This window comes from Chelonia mydas, chromosome 7 (assembly GCF_015237465.2).
Source record: "Chelonia mydas isolate rCheMyd1 chromosome 7, rCheMyd1.pri.v2, whole genome shotgun sequence".
Taxonomy (NCBI): Eukaryota; Metazoa; Chordata; order Testudines; family Cheloniidae; genus Chelonia; species Chelonia mydas.
In genome coordinates, this window is record NC_057853.1 from 22,699,616 (window position 1) to 22,716,617 (window position 17,002).

Sequence of the window (17,002 nt, forward strand, 5' to 3'; positions counted from 1 at the left end):
AGTGGCTGTGTCAAAATGACAAAGGGCACAAGCATTTGCTTGCTCTAGAGATCTTCTGAAGCATGCAGCCCTATCTCGTCCATGGGCTGCCTCTAATTGAGCCTGGTTGTTTTGCTGGAACTGACTGGTAAAGGACTCTCTGTGCAGGTATGGGAGAGGCATGGGGTCTCTTGCCCCTGCGCTCAGGTGGCCCATTGATTTTCCACTGGTTTGGAAGAGGGTATAACCATCAGTGAAACAGTGATAGCTTGAAGAAAACGCTTCTTAAAAATCTATACTTTGGTCCCACTAACATTTCCTTTTTAGCTAACGCTTCCCTTTTAAAGAAATAATGCTCTGAATACTTCTAATAGAGGTAGCAAAATTAACCTTTTATCTTCCAGCTGTCTTGTCTTGTAATTTCCTTCATTAACATTTTATAATGTTTTATATTAGCCGCAAAAAGAAAAGGAGGACTTGTGGCACCTTAGAGACTAACCAATTTATTTGAGCATAAGCTTTTGTGAGCTACAGCTCACTTCATCGGATGCTGTAGCTCACAAAAGCTTATGCTCAAATAAATTGGTTAGTCTCTAAGGTGCCACAAGTCCTCCTTTTCTTTTTGCGGATACAGACTAACACAGTTGCTACTCTGAAACCTGTATTAGCCGTGTATATGGAAAAGTAGTTTTTCCATACAAAGTGTTTGTGTAAGCAGCTGAGTTCTGATATGGCTCTGAACAATATACATGCTCTGTATATACATAAGCATACCCCCTTTATGGGGTTTGACATTATTTATAATCAAAATAAGATTCCCTCCATCCCGCATATGGCTGTTTTTGGAGTGTCCCTGGAATTTCCTCTACCTCACTTCTTTGCTGTGCAGAGCTATATTCTATACACGTCTTGTATTCTGGCTGTACCTAACAAGATGCACCTGTCACTCTAACTGTACAAAAACTACCCTGCATCTTTATGTAGGATGACTCAGCAAAAGAACTTTGCATTCCTATGCAGGGTCCTAAAATGTAACTATCCTGTTATAATCTGCTACTATTTATTGTAGCAGTTTTTGAGTATTTGGTGACTATTTAAACTACATTTAAAATACTAGAAAAATAGGAAAACTTTATAATATTAAACTACTTTGGTGTTCTGATATTTAAAATACCAAACACTAGAGAAATTTGTAATATTTTAAATAGCATGATGATGTGCAGGGGACATTACCTGGTAAATAAAGGGACATCTCCAGTTCAGCTTTCCCCTCCCCTTTTACTAGTAATGCAGGGGGGTCCAGGTGAAGATGGTTGGAGCTTAGTTGGGGGGAGGATCTGGATGTGGGGAGGGACAGAGCTCCACATGGGGGTCTGGGTGTTGGGGGTTCAGTGTGGGGGTCCAGATGCTAGGGGAGTGGGGCTTAGTGAGGTCGGAGATCCAGGTGCAGCTGGTTGGGTCTCGGTGGGCTGGGGATCTAGGTGACTTGTCAGGATGATCCAGGTGCAGGGGGAGCGGGGCTTGGCGGGGGGAGGTCTGAGTGTGGGGGGTGAGCTCGGCAGGAGGGTCTGGATATGAGGGGGTCTGGATGCATGCAGGTTGGGTGGATGGGGGAGCAGCTCCCCGTACAGTGATCCCTCCACTGCAGCTGAGGAGCAATGGGGGCGGGGCGGGGTGTGTGTGTGGGAGTTTGCAGAGTTTTCTGCAGCCTGGGGAGAAATCTGGGGGTTTGTCTGACCCAGCCCTAGATGCTGTGCAGGGGAAGAGGCAGTCCCATCCTCCCCAGCCCAACCAGACTAGCAGCTGAGCCTGGTGCAGGGTAGGAGCCACCAGCCGGGTCTTCCCCACTCCTGCCCCCGCCCCACAGTGATTTACCTCTCTGCCCACTGCCCCGGGCACCCAAAACATACTGCTGGGGAGGGTCGGATGGCCACTCTTGTGGCTTCCCCTTGCTTCCACCTCAGAAAATCATTTTTCTGCGGGGAAGCAAGGAAATCTGCGGGGGACATAAATTCTGCACATGCACAGTGGCACAGAATTCCCCCAGGAGTAAAATGTTATTAGCTGGTATAGTCCTGTTTCAAGCATCTTGCAGTTCTGGGAAAACAATCATCAAGTTCTCTAAGAGTTTTAAAGACAATGACATAACTAACAGGAAGTCAAGGCTACAGGTAAAATCTTATCAATGGAGAAACCAGAAAGAACCAGTGAGTGAACCATATATCAAATTTTAGCTTGTACTAAAATCTGCCCAATCAACATATAAAACCTGATATCCCTTCTGAAACTGCAGGGGATAGTTTGAGTAATCTATTGTATCACACCTGACAATCACTTATTTATTTCTCTGTGGTAGTGTGCAAACATTTTTTGGGGAAAATCAACATTAATTTTTTAATATGGAGCCAGAGAGTGGATAACAATATTCTACTTCTGTAGGATCTTGAGAAACTTTTTAAACAATACATAACAATCCCTGTGAGATAGACATTATTATCTCTCTTTTGTATATGGACACACAGAGAGGTTAAATTGTTTGCCTAAGGCAGTGGTTCCCAAACTGGGGTTCGCAAACCCCTGGGGGTTTGTAGAATGTTACAGGGGTTCGCCAGAAAAATTTCACTAATGGCGGCCAGAGGACCCTGGGCACTGGAGGCAGCAGGTGGGACCCGGTTGCGGGGCTGGCAGTCCGAGCGCCAGGGAGAGCGGGGCCAGGCAGTTGGGGCTGGCAGCCTGAACCCTGCTCCTGTCAGTGGGGGAGCCGACAGCTTGAATCCCAGCACTTCGTGTGGGGCTGGCAGCCCGAGCCCCAGGAAGAGCGGGGCCGGGCAGTGGGGGCTGGCAGCCTGAGCCCTGGTGGGCAGTGGGATCTGCAGCCCGAGCTCAGTTGACCGGGGTGGTCAACTGGGTCCAGCAGCAGGAGCCCCATGGAGTGCGGAGGAAATTTAAACTTAAATCCCTGGAAATATTCATTTTTAGGAGGGGGTTCATGAGATTGCACAATTTAGTGAAAGGGATTCATGGGCTGTTAAAGTTTGGGAACCACTGGCCTAAGGCAATACAGTGAGTCAATGGCAGATCTGAGACTAGAACACAGGAGTTTTGGTTGCTATGCTCTGCTCTGTTCAGTGGATAAAACTCCATCCCACGCTGAGGATTGAATTTCAGTGACTACCTGTAGAGAGTACATTAATTAAATTAAAGTCATCTTGGTTTTTGCCATATGCAGCAAAATTTAGGTCAAGCGACCACCACAATTTTTTACTTGGTGTAGCTAACTCTTCCACCTCTTGGTCATCTGAATAAACCTATAACTTCAACAGGATTACTCTCATCCACAAGATGAGAAGGGATTGGCCTGTTTTATTTAATTTTGTGTTGTCTTTGTTTTGAGTATTGCACTGTATTTGTTCTTTTTAAAATGGAGACAATTTATATGGGGGGAAAACCCAGCCAAAGAATCACAGCTCGTCAGACCACACAGGATTAATTGTATGTTCCCCAGAAAGGGCAGAGTAAAAGTGGTACTACAGTAAAGTCTTAAGGCTGAACTTAAACAGCTTAGGGGATCTGTTGTAACTGATGTCTGATGTGAATGAGCATGTGTTGTTATGATACATCAACATGAGAAATATTGAACTTAACACGAATTTCTTGACCTTGGCTGAACAAGGCATTTATTTTAGGAGAAAGTGGAGGAGGTTAAATTCACTCTAGATGTTAAGCATGAGTCATTCATCTCTTTCCTCTATATCAGTGGTATTTTTTAGCAGAATTTGAGACGGTTTTGAGACCTTGCTGTCCCTCTCACGTTATAAACGCTTTGAGCATAATCCAATATTTCACTAATCATTTAACCAGAAAAATAATACCTTCCGTTCACATAGTCTGATTTGTTATTCCCCAGGTTTAACAAACTGATTTCACTTCAGTTTCTCTTCTGCCCTCCACCCCCAGCCCTCCTATAGGTCTCCTCTTTGGTACAGACGTCATGTGATACCTGAGGTGGGAGCTGGAGACTTGAGAGCTGTTTTCTTAGACTAAATGTTTGAGGTTACAGGACATGGCCTAGTTTCACATAAGTTTTCAAATTTCAGTGGGACATGCCAAATCCGGAAACTGTCAAATAGTGTATTATTTTTGGAGAGAAAGAATGTGTGTGTATATGTGTATGTGTGTGAGAGAAGAGAATGACCTTTACACATTTAGCCCTTCCCAAAAGTCTGACTTCCTACCTTCTCTCCCATGAGTCTTGGAAAACTTCAGCAAACAAAGTGAACACTTCTGAAGCAAGAATTCAGCGTAGAAAAGGGGATATTATTTTCAGGGGAGCAAAAATGCGTTTATGCCATCATTTGTTTCTTTATATTGTATAGAGAAGGCTGGAAGTTTATTTTCTAACAAAATATCAGGAATATAAAGTCTTGTTTACCATATTGCTAGAGGTCTCTTTTGGAGAGAATTGGATTGGGAGTTTCCTCAACCCTTCATCAAAGGAGACTGTTGAATCTTTAACAAAGGTATCTTTTCTTCTAACTCTTTCTAAGGGATTTGAGGTAGTAAAACCAAAAGGGGGAAAAAAGATAGTTTTAAAAATAATATAAATAAAAATCATTCCTTTCTCAATTCACCAGGTTTCACATCCTTGGTATCTGTGACATCATAAATATAATAGTTTTCTAGGAAAAATAGGTTTTATTTTAGACCCTCATCCTGCAAAGGGACCTACCTCTTTGAGGCACTTTATGGTCGAAGGCCCCAGTTCTGCAGACTGTTTGAGGCAGGGACCTCATGCAATGTATAAGTACTTTGAGGCATCTAGCATAACTCTGAACATTGTAGCATAATATCCTGACAACTTAAATTTCTTATGTAAAAACAAATGGAAGAAAACACTGCCTCCCCTAACAAACAAACAAAAAAAACCCCTGGAAAGTTTCAAGCTGTAGTTATACATCTCAAGGAAGCAAAAGGGAGCACAAATCCATGTTTTATTCCTTTGCAGGTCACCTTTAAGATAATACAAGTTGAAGATGAAACAGAAATGCATGTCTCTTGCATAGTAATTCAAATAAAATTGTAAATCCACAGAAGTCTTATCATTAATACTAATATGAAGTATACAGTATATTTATAATATGAATGGTATGTAATGTGATCTAGTAATATATCTGTGTGAATTATACAGGCATTTTTCTTGTATCCTTATGTGGATAGATGTACATTTACAGTTAATTGTGTGTGTGTGTGTGTGTGTGTGTGTGTGTATGAATATATGTATTGATTGGTTGAGGAGTTCAGGGCAGTAAAGTGTATGTGAGCTTTGAAGAATGATGATTTGACATAAAACAATTCAACGCTTGGGCACTTGGTTAGAAATGTGACATATTATGCCTAATCCAGCTCCCTTGTCAAAACTCCCATTGATGGCAATGGGAGCAAGGGCAATTCCTTTGAGTATACTGAATAACCAGGCTCACTGCCTTTACTGGCCTGTGTGAGATTGTTTGTTTATTTTCTCTAGGGAGGCGATGGTCTCTCATAAATCGAGCAGGGGACTGGGACTGTCTTCGGCTCCTGACTCTGCCACTGAATCATTGTGTGACCTTGGCAAGTCACTTAAATTCTTTGTTCCCATAAAATAGAGCTGATTTTTACCTAATTTTCTAAAGCATCATAAGATCTTTGGATGAAAGGAAATATATAATATTAAAAATATGAGGCAATATGCTCTGGAAGAATAAGCATACAGTTGTGAGTCAAAATTCTAAATTCAAATCTCAGTCTTGCCATATATGACCTTGGGCAAGTCACTTCACATATTTTCCTCATTTTTCCCATTTGTAATATGGGCATAATGCTGTTGTAAGACTTAATCAATCAATTAATGTTTTACATCACTTTGAACTTATAAAGCACTATTAACTGCTAAGTATTATTATTAACAATGTGTATTATTGCATAAGGTAGTTTAAATGTAACTGATATTGCTTCTCTTGGAAAAAATGTGCAGAATATTGGAAAAATCCCGTAACACACAGGTAATAGCAGTATATCACGTAAGGCCAGTTTACTTAGAAACTTGTGAGATGAGATGTCTTTGACATATAGTCCTAAAGTTGACTGATTTATTCAATTTGTTGCCATCTTCCATCATTTCAGAACATTAACATACTTCTCATTTTCAGTCATTACATGATTCAGATACATTGTCATTTGGAAATACATTTGTGGATCTTTTATTATGTTAAACATACTGGTACCAACATACCTTCTGTAACTTCATTGAAGGCAAAGGACTTTTTGACAGTTCTCAGGATATCCAGTGCTGTGTGTCAGCTTGTTATCCCTTGTCTCCAGTGAGAGGGAGTTTTTTGTGTGGTAGCTGGATGTCAGATCCCTAACACCACCACCTGTTCAGCCATTCAGGCACTCTCCTGTGGGCTGTGCAAGCCCTAACTTGGCCTTGCATGTTAATAATAGGTGCATCCTAATCCTCAACTCCCTTTCTCCTGTGATATCCATCCCCTGACACTGGCTGTTCACAGAGGTTCCAGATCCTCTGTACCCAACAGTGCAGTGTACCCCAGGTTTTCCTTAAACCATTGCTCCCAGAAACCACACAGCATTTGTGAGCACTTCTAATAAAACAAAAAAGAAAATAAAGATTTAACTAGACATGAGAGGAAGTGGTGGAAACAACTGCTTATAAAACACCAATGTGGGTCCACACTTATCAAGTTACCTTTCCTATATACTAAGATAGGCTTTCTCCCCAAATTCAGTTTGTTGAACAGCTGACTGATTTCACAAGAATGAGGATCCACGCATTCATGAAAGCTCCTTGCTCCCTAATGGGTTTTCTCAGTGAATGGTACAGAATACCTTTCTCTACACTCTATTATAATGAAACAATCTTTTGTCTTTATTCATAGCTAGGGTGCTCTCCTACCTTGTGTAATGTTCCTTTTCACCTCCAAGCATTGTGAGTGTTTGCAATTCTTTGACGGTTTTCCATTGACCGTTCTGGGTTGTGGCAAGGGTAGACAATAGAACCGCACATTACCTCACCGCTGACTAGGGAGACAACTCCTTGCTCGAATGGGCATCCCCGAGACACATTACGTCCTGGTGACTAATTTCTACTCCAAGTCCATAAAGCACACTTTCAGTATCAATACAATATTCCTTAAATATTACCCATATACACATCTTGCAATGATTGAGTCTTGACAAGTTATGAGCTTTCTGTAGGTTCCTTACACCTACACTTACACTTACACTACTCGTTATGAATAAATATTCTGTACAATGTGTTTGGTGTAGGGCGTTTGTCAGGGCTGAGGTGAGAAATATTTGCAAAGAAAAACAGAGGACATCTTGCCAAGGGGTATCTCTGTCATGGACTTACACAAGGGATACATTGGTCTCTTTTCTTTGACATATTGTATTTTGGATGCTTATCCAGCCCTTTTCCTTCATGCGGGAAGTTTATTTTCTCTTGTGAAGTGCTGTATGGAGAACTTCTCATCACTGTTTACTCTTGACTGCTTACAGGTATGTTTCTAACCAGTTAAGTAAGATACATTCTATATAAATTATTTTCCACTAGGAACCTTTGTAAAAATCCACAAATGAGTAATACAGAATAAAAGGAGTCTGGTGAGATTGATTTGCTCAAAAATTGACTTGCTTTTTTTCAAAATATGGATTTTTTTCAAAACAAATCTATCCATATTTTATTTAAAAAAAAAAAGCATTAAATGTCATCAGCTTGAGACTCTTAGATACATCACAGTGAGAGGTTCTTTAAAAATAGTTTAGATAGCAAATCAATGTTTGCAGCTCAGTACCCGTCAACAGTCTTCTAGTAACACATTAGCACGGGTGTATGATGAAAGAAAATTTAAATTATGAAAGAATTTCAGCACCCAAGGGATTATTATAAATAATTCCCTGGAGGCATTGGTAGCTGATACTCTGAACTTCCCTTCTGTACCTTAATGATGAGTTTCTCTGGCCGGTCTTGGTGCACTAGCATGACTCACCTCCCATTCAGTTTTATACAATTATAAAACACAATAGAGCTTGCTCCAAACTTTATGAATGCAGCTCAGTCATCGCTGCAGGATAGAGCATGAACAATTGAATGGGAGGTAGTGGTACTATCTAACACAGAGAAGAAACAGTTGCTTGAAGAATTTGGGCAGCCCCTGGAGTAGAGGATGTTAATGCTGTTGTTATTAAAAAGCATTGATACAATGGTAGTGTCCAAAGAGTCCAGCACAGTGTGCTTGGTGCCGTAAAAACATGAGACAATTCCTGCCCTGGAGGGCTAATAATCCAAGAGACAAATATGAAAGGTTGATGTTGGGGATTTAACGTACAAACAAATGAATACAGAGAATATGGATGAGTCCTGGGCCTGTTATTTATTTATTTTTATTATCATAGATGTACGTTGTTTACACCACTAACCATGAGTCTGATTTTGTTTTTTGTGGCACCCTCCTAACAGCCTTTCAGATTTGTACTGTGTTGTGTGCATGTGTTCATGCTGCTGTATGCATTGTGTGGATTTGTGTATATACAGGTGTGTATTGTGTGCAGTGTATACTGTGTCTCTACATGTAGTGGGTATGTATTTTGCACGTAGGTGTAATACTTATAGTGTATCGGAGGTTCCCCATGAGTTCTTCTGGGAGTTGTTTGGTTTTGATTGCGAACTCTGTGGAGCAGCAGCCAGGTTTTCGAAGTCTGGTACAGAGCTCAGCCCACTGTCAGCTTTAGCAAAGAACAAACCCTGGGCTCCCTCTGCTCTCTGCGGGACATATCCTGAGCCAGCCCCGGACCCTGTCATATAGCTAATGTGGGTGACCCCAATTACCGCCCGGGTGCCAGACGTTCCCTTTCTCCCCAGAGAGGGCGGAACGCGGAGAGAGCCCGGAACGGTCGCCGCGGGATCCGTGTTGCCGCGGGGGCGCTATTGGGAACGGACCGGGGGTGTGCGAAGGGAACAGGGTAGCCATGGCCGGTTCCGCGGCTGTCGCTGCCCCGGGGCCCAGCGCCCCCCGGAGGCTGAATGTGAACGTGGGGGTCCTGGGGCACATCGACAGCGGCAAGACAGCGTTGGCCCGGGCGCTCAGCACGACCGGTTCCACCGCCGCCTTCGACCGGGCCCCGCAGAGCCGCGCTCGGGGCATCACCCTGGACCTGGGCTTCTCCTGCCTCCGCACCCCGCTGCCGCCGCACCTGGGCCCCGGCCCTGGCGAGCTCCAGCTCACCCTGGTGGACTGTCCGGGACACGCCTCCCTCATCCGGACCATCATTGGCGGTAAGCGGGGGGGCGCGACAGGCCCCTGAGCGAGATTGTGACTCTGGAGGGGCGGGGGCTTCTCCCCCGCCCGTGTCAGGGGATCTGCTCTGTAGGGAGAAGTGAATCCTGTATATGTGTGTGTGTGTGTTTGGGGGTCTCGCCTCCACTGTGTACATGTGGGTATCCTTTCCGAGGATGCAGAGAGCGGGTCGAGTGGGGGGAATTGGAAATGTAAAAAAGTAAAGTTTGTCTTGTGTGCGGTGGGAGGGTTTGAAGAGCTGGGAGTTGCCTCCTGCCAGGGGAGGGAAGCGTTAAAACTACCTAAACAGGTGCCAAATCCTTCTAGTGGAGACATGGTTTATACCAGCAAAATTACGTTTTTGTTGTTATAAATTCTATACTAGGGCTATTCTGATTCTATACTAGGGCTTTTGCCAGTATAACAATATCATGAAAAGTTACACCCCTAACCAATGTTACTATGCTAGCAAAAGTGTAGCCCTGCCTTATGTGGAGTCAAAAGAGCTTATTCCTGTAGTGGAAAAGGAATAAGCTATGCTAAAGACAACCTCACACTGATGTAACTACTCCACACCAGGGTTCATATTGGTATAACTTTCTGTAAAAATTCACACCCCTAACCAAAATATTTTTATTGATACAAAAACTGCATGTAAACCAGTCAGTTTTGTTTATAGTAATGTGTTTGTTTTTTAAACATTTCTTTATTGATGGAAAGGATGTGAGAATATTCATGGACATAGTTACAATTTCTCTTTCAAACTTCTTGAACTCTCCCTCATTTAAATTGTCAGAGGTTGGCAGTCCTGCAGCTGAAATGTTCATATATAACTTGCTAGAAATTCAGATGCAAAACTCCTACCTAGATTGAGATGTTCTTAACATTTGTCAGACTATAGTGTTAGAAGTACTGTGTACATTTCAGTTCTTTTAAAATGTTTTCCTTGAAAGCAAATTTGAGGTAAAGGAGCCTGACTTATTCCAGCAGCACATTTTAAAATAAACTCACATTGTTTTTGGGGGGATTTTGACTTCAGCTCAGTGTGTGAACTCTGAAGTAAAGGAATTTGAGATCACTGCATCTTCTAACCATTGTAGAACTTCAGTGATGTAAAAGCATATTGAAGAAAACCTGATTTGGAAGTTTGTGGCTGAAATTACTCAAAGATCCAGGTTTCAGAATAGCAGCCATGTTAGTCTGTATCCGCAAAAAGAAAAGGAGTACTTGTGGCACCTTAGAGACTAACAGATTTATTTGAGCATAAGCTTTCATGAGCTACAGCATCCGATGAAGTGAGCTGTAGCTCACGAAAGCTTATGCTCAAATAAATTTGTTAGTCTCTAAGAAGAAAAGGAGTACTTGTGGCACTAGGTGCCACAAGTACTCCTTTTCTTTTTACGAATACAGACTAACACGGCTGTTACTCTGAAATTAGTCTCTAAGGTGCCACAAGTACTCCTTTTCTTTTTTCAAAGATCCAGATTATTGTAAAACCCAAACACTTATCAGTAAGTGCTGGAGAGAAGTTCTTTTGAGGTTTAGATTAGTGTTAGGTTTATTTTTGCATGTATTGTTTAGCTGTTTCTATGTTTTCTTGTATATTGTTGTTCCTTTAATATTTGTAAATATTGGTGTGTTTTTTAATCTCTTGTTTCATGTTACCTAGTTATGCAGCTTAAGTTGATGCTCTTTGAGACACAAAGCTTTTAAAAGAAATTGGCACAGGAACGAAATATTCTGTCCTGAGGAATCACACAATTATATGGCAAGGTGATGCTAGCACATGAAAAAGGAACCCCCTAAAAACAAACATACACACTTTTAAAAAGTGATTTTAGTGCTCATGAAAGGTGCCAGCCCTGAAGACTGCTATTCTATGGATATAAGGTACAACATGAGCAGCCATAGTGCTAGCTTATCACACAGTGACCCAGTTGGTGATCCTTATTGCTAATCTATAGGGACCTTCTTTAGAGGGGAGATGAGTACATTTCTCATGCCTTTACTGTCCTTAGACTCTTTTCAAATCGCCAGACAGAGAACCAGTTAGTGGGGCAGTTTTACGATGTGGTCACCCGTTTCCTGGGAGCTGGATTGGGACCTACCAACTAATTTCATGTAGTCCACTGGAAAAACACTTTTTTGACAGATGTGCTACTTGCAAATGGTGCCAGTGATGCGCACAACCATAATACCGACTTGTATGTATATCATCCTGGATAGATGAATAGAAATTATTTATTGCTTGTGTTCATCAGCAGTAAAACCCTCTGCAGTTCAGTTCAGCTGTTTTGTTACTCTGCAGTTACAGGGGGAGGGCGACTATTGGCTGCATTTAGCCCACAGTTGTGCTTTGTTTCACAGCAAAGGTGCCTGATAATTTACAGAAATACTGATTATTTACTTTATAGGGAACTAAGTTGTTCTTGTGAACAGGACAGTTCTTGTTGAGGTCTCTGTGTAGAAACTTTCGTTTAGGCTTTGCTCTCTGTGGGGAAACTACTAAGATCTGAGAGAGCCAAACTTTCTCTGGAACTGTTATCTCTGGGAGGAATACTTAGGAGGGCACTAGAAAAAAATAGTTTTCATAATCTGTGCAGTGTTTAAAAATCACACTCCCTTACCTATTAATTAATAGCATGGAGTTGTCATTTGTTTCTTTTCTATTGGTTTTTAAAAGAAACTGTGATTGTTTGATCCCGACTGTCAATATTGGCCAAATATAACAATTACAATTTCTGTAATCTGACCTGTGCTAGTGGATCTGTGCGTAACCCTAGTGGATCAGGGCCCAAATAACACCTGATTTATTTCGTAATCCATGTTTAAAATGGTTCAGTCCATAGGTACCAGTATTGCCAATTCCATCTGTTCAGAAATCAGGCCACCAAATCCTGAGATTTTAAAAATAATACATTTTTGTTTGTTTTTATCTGCCTTTAGTGTTGTGCCTTTAGAGTTCAATCTTTCAATCTTTTCCCTCCAACCATGGAGCGTAGTGACTTATTTATTTTTTTTAAATTAAAGCTGAGATTCTCTTGTAAGTGTGGGACTCCATGCTTTAAGTAAAACATTGACTATTGTGAGACTTGTTATAAAATCATGATAGTTGGAAATACTAAGGTACTTTTGTGCGAGTGCTTTATAAAACATCATATACTTCAAAAATTGACCTCCCTGTAGGGTTAGGTAGGAGGAGAAAAGACCAGTTTAAACGCAAATATCTTTAAATACATCAGACATAGGACAGGTAAATAGATATAGATATTGTTATATCCGTTCTACAGACAATAATCTCACATGGAGGTTGCGAAGCTTACTGTTTGTAAACTACATAGAGATTCCTAGATGAAAGGTGTTATGTGGGCCCAAAATATTATTTGTTTTATTATTTAGTATATTCTATTTGAAAGTTTTCTCTGGGTGGCAGCTCCTCTTTAAAGGGATGATTGAAACAACCCATCCTTTAAAATCATGTTGTATCTTGCTAATTATTTGAAAGGGAGTTTTCATAGCTGAATCCTGTATTCTTGCCTATTCCTCCTGTTATGCAGGGTGGTGTTGACCTTGCAAATACTTTTCATGACAACATAAAAGAAGTGTCACTGGAGATGAAACCTTGGTTTAAATGAATGCAGAATATTTGAGCAGTAACCAAATAAGAAGAAAAATGGAAGATGGAAGTCATATTTCATTCTGTGTGGTTGCATCTTTCTTCTTATAAAGCTTGCCCTTGAGAGCAAAACATATCAAGTTTTAAATCAAAGAATATTTTACCTACATGCTAGGAATAGAAAACGTTAATTCCAGTCATCTTGCATTCTTAAGGTTTTAGCTGGAAGGTTATAGTCAAGGTTGGAATGAAATGGTGGGTATAACTTTTTCCAGTTAGACTTCTTAATTACTTTTTAGTCTTAATTTCACTTATGCCCCAACAATATCAGTTTGTTCTCAGACCATAGACACCAGCAGTGAAGGGGTAAGGCATTCTGAGTTACTGCATGCTGAGGAATATACCATGGATTTCACTTAGTTTCATTATTCTCCTGTACAGTGCAGCTGCAAGTGTTATAACTTATCTTCCAGTGCCCACTTGTGTGCTAGGTGCCTCACATTATAAATAAGAAATAATCTCTGCACTGAAAAAAAATTACTATCTAATTTCAGACAATGGTGGAACTAAAAGGCAACAAATACAATAGTTTGAGGATGCTGGGTGAGTTACAGCAATATGGTCATGTTATGACTCTGTGAAGACATGCACGGGATTCAGTATATATTAAAATGCACAGTTTAAATATATATTTTGAAAATGTCTTTGACATACTTCTTGTGGGTGTCATGGTAAAAGTGGAACTTCACATCTACATTACAACACACAGTTATATATGACAGAGAAGGGAGACAAATGATATGCTTGTCAGGGCTCCCCTACGACCAGTAAAGTCTTAGGCTGCCTTTGAGTTGTTGAGCACAGAATGGCTGCTACAATTACGTGCTCAGTCATTGTACAACCACTGCTTAGCCTTTACTTTTGAAAACAGTACATGAATATGGTTAAAACTGATTTTTGCTTGCAATAGGACTGATTTGTATAGTTCCACTTTTTTTTCTGTAGTGGGAAGGTTGCTTGTCATATAACCAAGACCATCACTGCTGTTTGGCCACTTAGTGGTAAAGATGCTTGATAATGGTCTCTTTTTTTATTCGTGTAGCACTGGAAAAGCATATAGGGTTATTTGCAGTAGATGAGGGTTACTAAACAAAGAATCAAAGCCCTGAAAAACTTAGCCTTGAGGTGCATTCTTTAGCTTGTATCACAAACAGCAAAAAGCTCATCACAATTACATGACTAAAATTCCATCTCACGTAAGTAATTGAGCAATTCTCTGCCATTTTACACATTGTCTGTTTTTCTCTATAATTGCAGCATCTATTTCCTTGCCAGTTTCACATACAGCAAAAGGGCCCTGTGACTGGAATGAGAGGGTAATTCCAGGAGTAATTCACTCTCTCCTTGACCAGCTCATGCTTGTTTTCAATACTGAGGCTATGCCATTTGACAGACGTGGTGGTGGGATATGGAGTGATTTTTTTAAAGGTTAATACACAGGTTTAGGCTGTTGCGGGATTTTACTCCATGTGGGCGAGTCTGTGTGATGCTGCTGCTTGTTTTGAGATTTTGTTTTGGTATTGACAATGAGCTTTATAGATTTTCATGAAGCTGTCATTATCTTCCTCAAAGGAGTGGGACTCGTACGTGTGTGTTGTACTCTAAAAGGCCTATGCATCCGGTAGGGTGCTGAATGGTTTTTCAAATGAGTTCAGCAGTAGGGGAAACCTGCAGAGAGGTTATAGAAGTTAATCTTCCAGAAGACATTCAATCCCCATATTTCATTTTAAGACCACTTTGTGTAGCAATGTAGTTTAACCAGTAGCAGATTTCTTACTTGCTGTTGGTTAATTTCATGCCCTACAAAGGGTCAGCACACTAACACAGAAGAACATGATTACCTCACCCTAGCTCCCCTTTAACCCTGCATGCATACAGTGAGGGATAGTGAATTGTTTATTTTAGGTAAGTAGTTTTCAGATGCCCTTTATCTACTTGATTTTGAATGAACTGAGATGACTTCTCAAGGAACATTTTAAAAATAGATTTTGTTGGTTTTTTTTCCTCTGAAGTTTAAAGGACAGAGTAGTCTTATAGAGTTTTAATCAGAAAGTTACTGCTTGACCCTGGTTGTCTAAACCTGCAGGGGAAATTTTAACAAACTTGTAGTTTCATAATCCTTATGCCTGTCTGAACCTTTGACCTGTTTACTTCATAACCAGAGGTTCATTGTCACCATTTGTCCCAGCAGTTCCTTTCAAAAAAGCCTGCCTTGCAAGTGTCTGTTTCCACTTTGCTGCTGTGTTCTCTTAAGGAAGGGTATTAATTCATACCTGATACATTGAAGGGGCCAGGACTTTTGAACTCTCACAAGAGCTTGGGGAGGGGGAAATGAGCATAGCAAAAGCATGTCTTGCAGATGCAAATGACTACAATGAAAACAGTCTAGGGAGATCAAGGGAAACATGGGCATGGTACCAAGGTTCAGATTTGGTCAGCTAGAGATTATTTGTAAGATTAATGTAGCAGTACTTTTGTTGTTGTTGTTACAAAATGTTTATTTTGATTAGTTTGTTGTAAGATATAATTAATATCTATGCACATAAGGTACACCAACCTTGCAAAATTGCAATGAAAATATGCTGACCTATTAGTACAAAATCTACTTGCCCATCTTTGATGATGATAAAATTGATACCTGTTTTACTGCAGATTAGTGGACAAGTAGAATTTTGCAAGACTGCTATCATCAAAGATTTGATCTCTGGTCCTACTGTTCTCACACATGCTCCATAGGGAGCGGAGACCATATGGGCTGCAAAGATAGCAAAAGATGCTCAGTCCCTATGGGGATGAAGACCAGGAAAGGAAGGCGAGCCTTTGCTGCTCTACGGCATCCCCTTTAGCAGACTGCTGTTTGGCAGAGTAAGGTGTGGCACTGATGCACCCTGAAAGAGCTATCCAGTAGTACTTCCTCAAGATGATAGAGGCTGGAACAATTGGCCTTCAGTGGGAGTATTTTAGGAGGGAAAATAGGGTGGATCTGCTACCCCCATCAGGGGAACTAGAGCCTGCTTGGGAGGGAAAGATGGTCCTTTTAAGAATACATACCCAATATTGTTTTTAGCTTTTTTTTTTAATAATAGTACAAATGTCCATGTAATAAGTTGTTATAGTTACTGAGCAGGTTGTCCTGAATCTACTTGCATGTGCTGCAATCCATCCACCATATTTTTTACCCCAGCCTATTGGGAACAGTACTTAATTGTAACTCTCCACCGACTGTTATAATGAGATTGGCTGTTTGAATACTGTTACATAAAAGTCCAGTTAGTGAACAGGGAAAGTAGTTCTGTGTAGCTGTCGTAAAAGCTTTCTCTTGTCTAAATGAGTATTTCTGATTACATTTGCACATATGCCAGAGGGTGTTACTCCGGTAGCCTAATGGCAGAGTTCTTCCCAAGCCATGTGAGAGACCTAAATTTGAAAGTAGGCCTTTTGCTCCTTGGACTTGTAGAGGTTAGGAATGCTATGGGAGCAGCATGTTCTTGTTGAAAAGAGTGCCTTTCATTGCTCAATAGCAACCATTCTGGTCAGTTAAACAAGCAGTGCAGTAAGCTCTGGGAGGACCCTTGGCCACCAGCTTGAGTTGAGGGTGGTGGTTGTAATGAGCCTTTTGGGTGGTGTGAAATTATAAAATGGAAGACCTAGGACTCTGGGTGAGGGAGGGGTAGTTTATTTTCTGAAGCTGCATAGTGGTTGGCACTTTTGAAATATTCTACTAGTCTGAAAGGGTTCAAACATTTCTCTTAGTTGCTAGTACTTTAAGCGTTTTCTGAAACGCACACTAAGGTTCTTATATCCAGCATGCGTATAAATGGCTTACATGTGCAATATAGTTGCACTCCAAAACTGTCTAATACAGTTTCAACTTTATTTTTTAAACTAAATCCCTTCTCTCTCAAAACTAAAATTTAGATTAAAAAAAATAATTTTACAGTATTCTTCTAGTGCCTAACATTTGTATGACAACTTGGAGGAGTAACTTTACTTAATTTTTAAATGAAACAAA

At 40.8% G+C, this 17,002-nt stretch overlaps 1 protein-coding gene across 1 annotated transcript in view; it reads left to right on the forward strand.

Annotated features, from left to right (window-relative positions):
- The window catches only part of EEFSEC (eukaryotic elongation factor, selenocysteine-tRNA specific), a 186,981-nt gene that overhangs the window by 11,667 nt on the left and 158,312 nt on the right, over positions 1 to 17,002 (forward strand). The window contains 2 exon segments of the mRNA XM_007059980.4: positions 8,900 to 8,969; positions 8,972 to 9,313. Of these exon segments, the coding sequence (XP_007060042.3) occupies positions 8,900 to 8,969; positions 8,972 to 9,313 (412 nt within the window).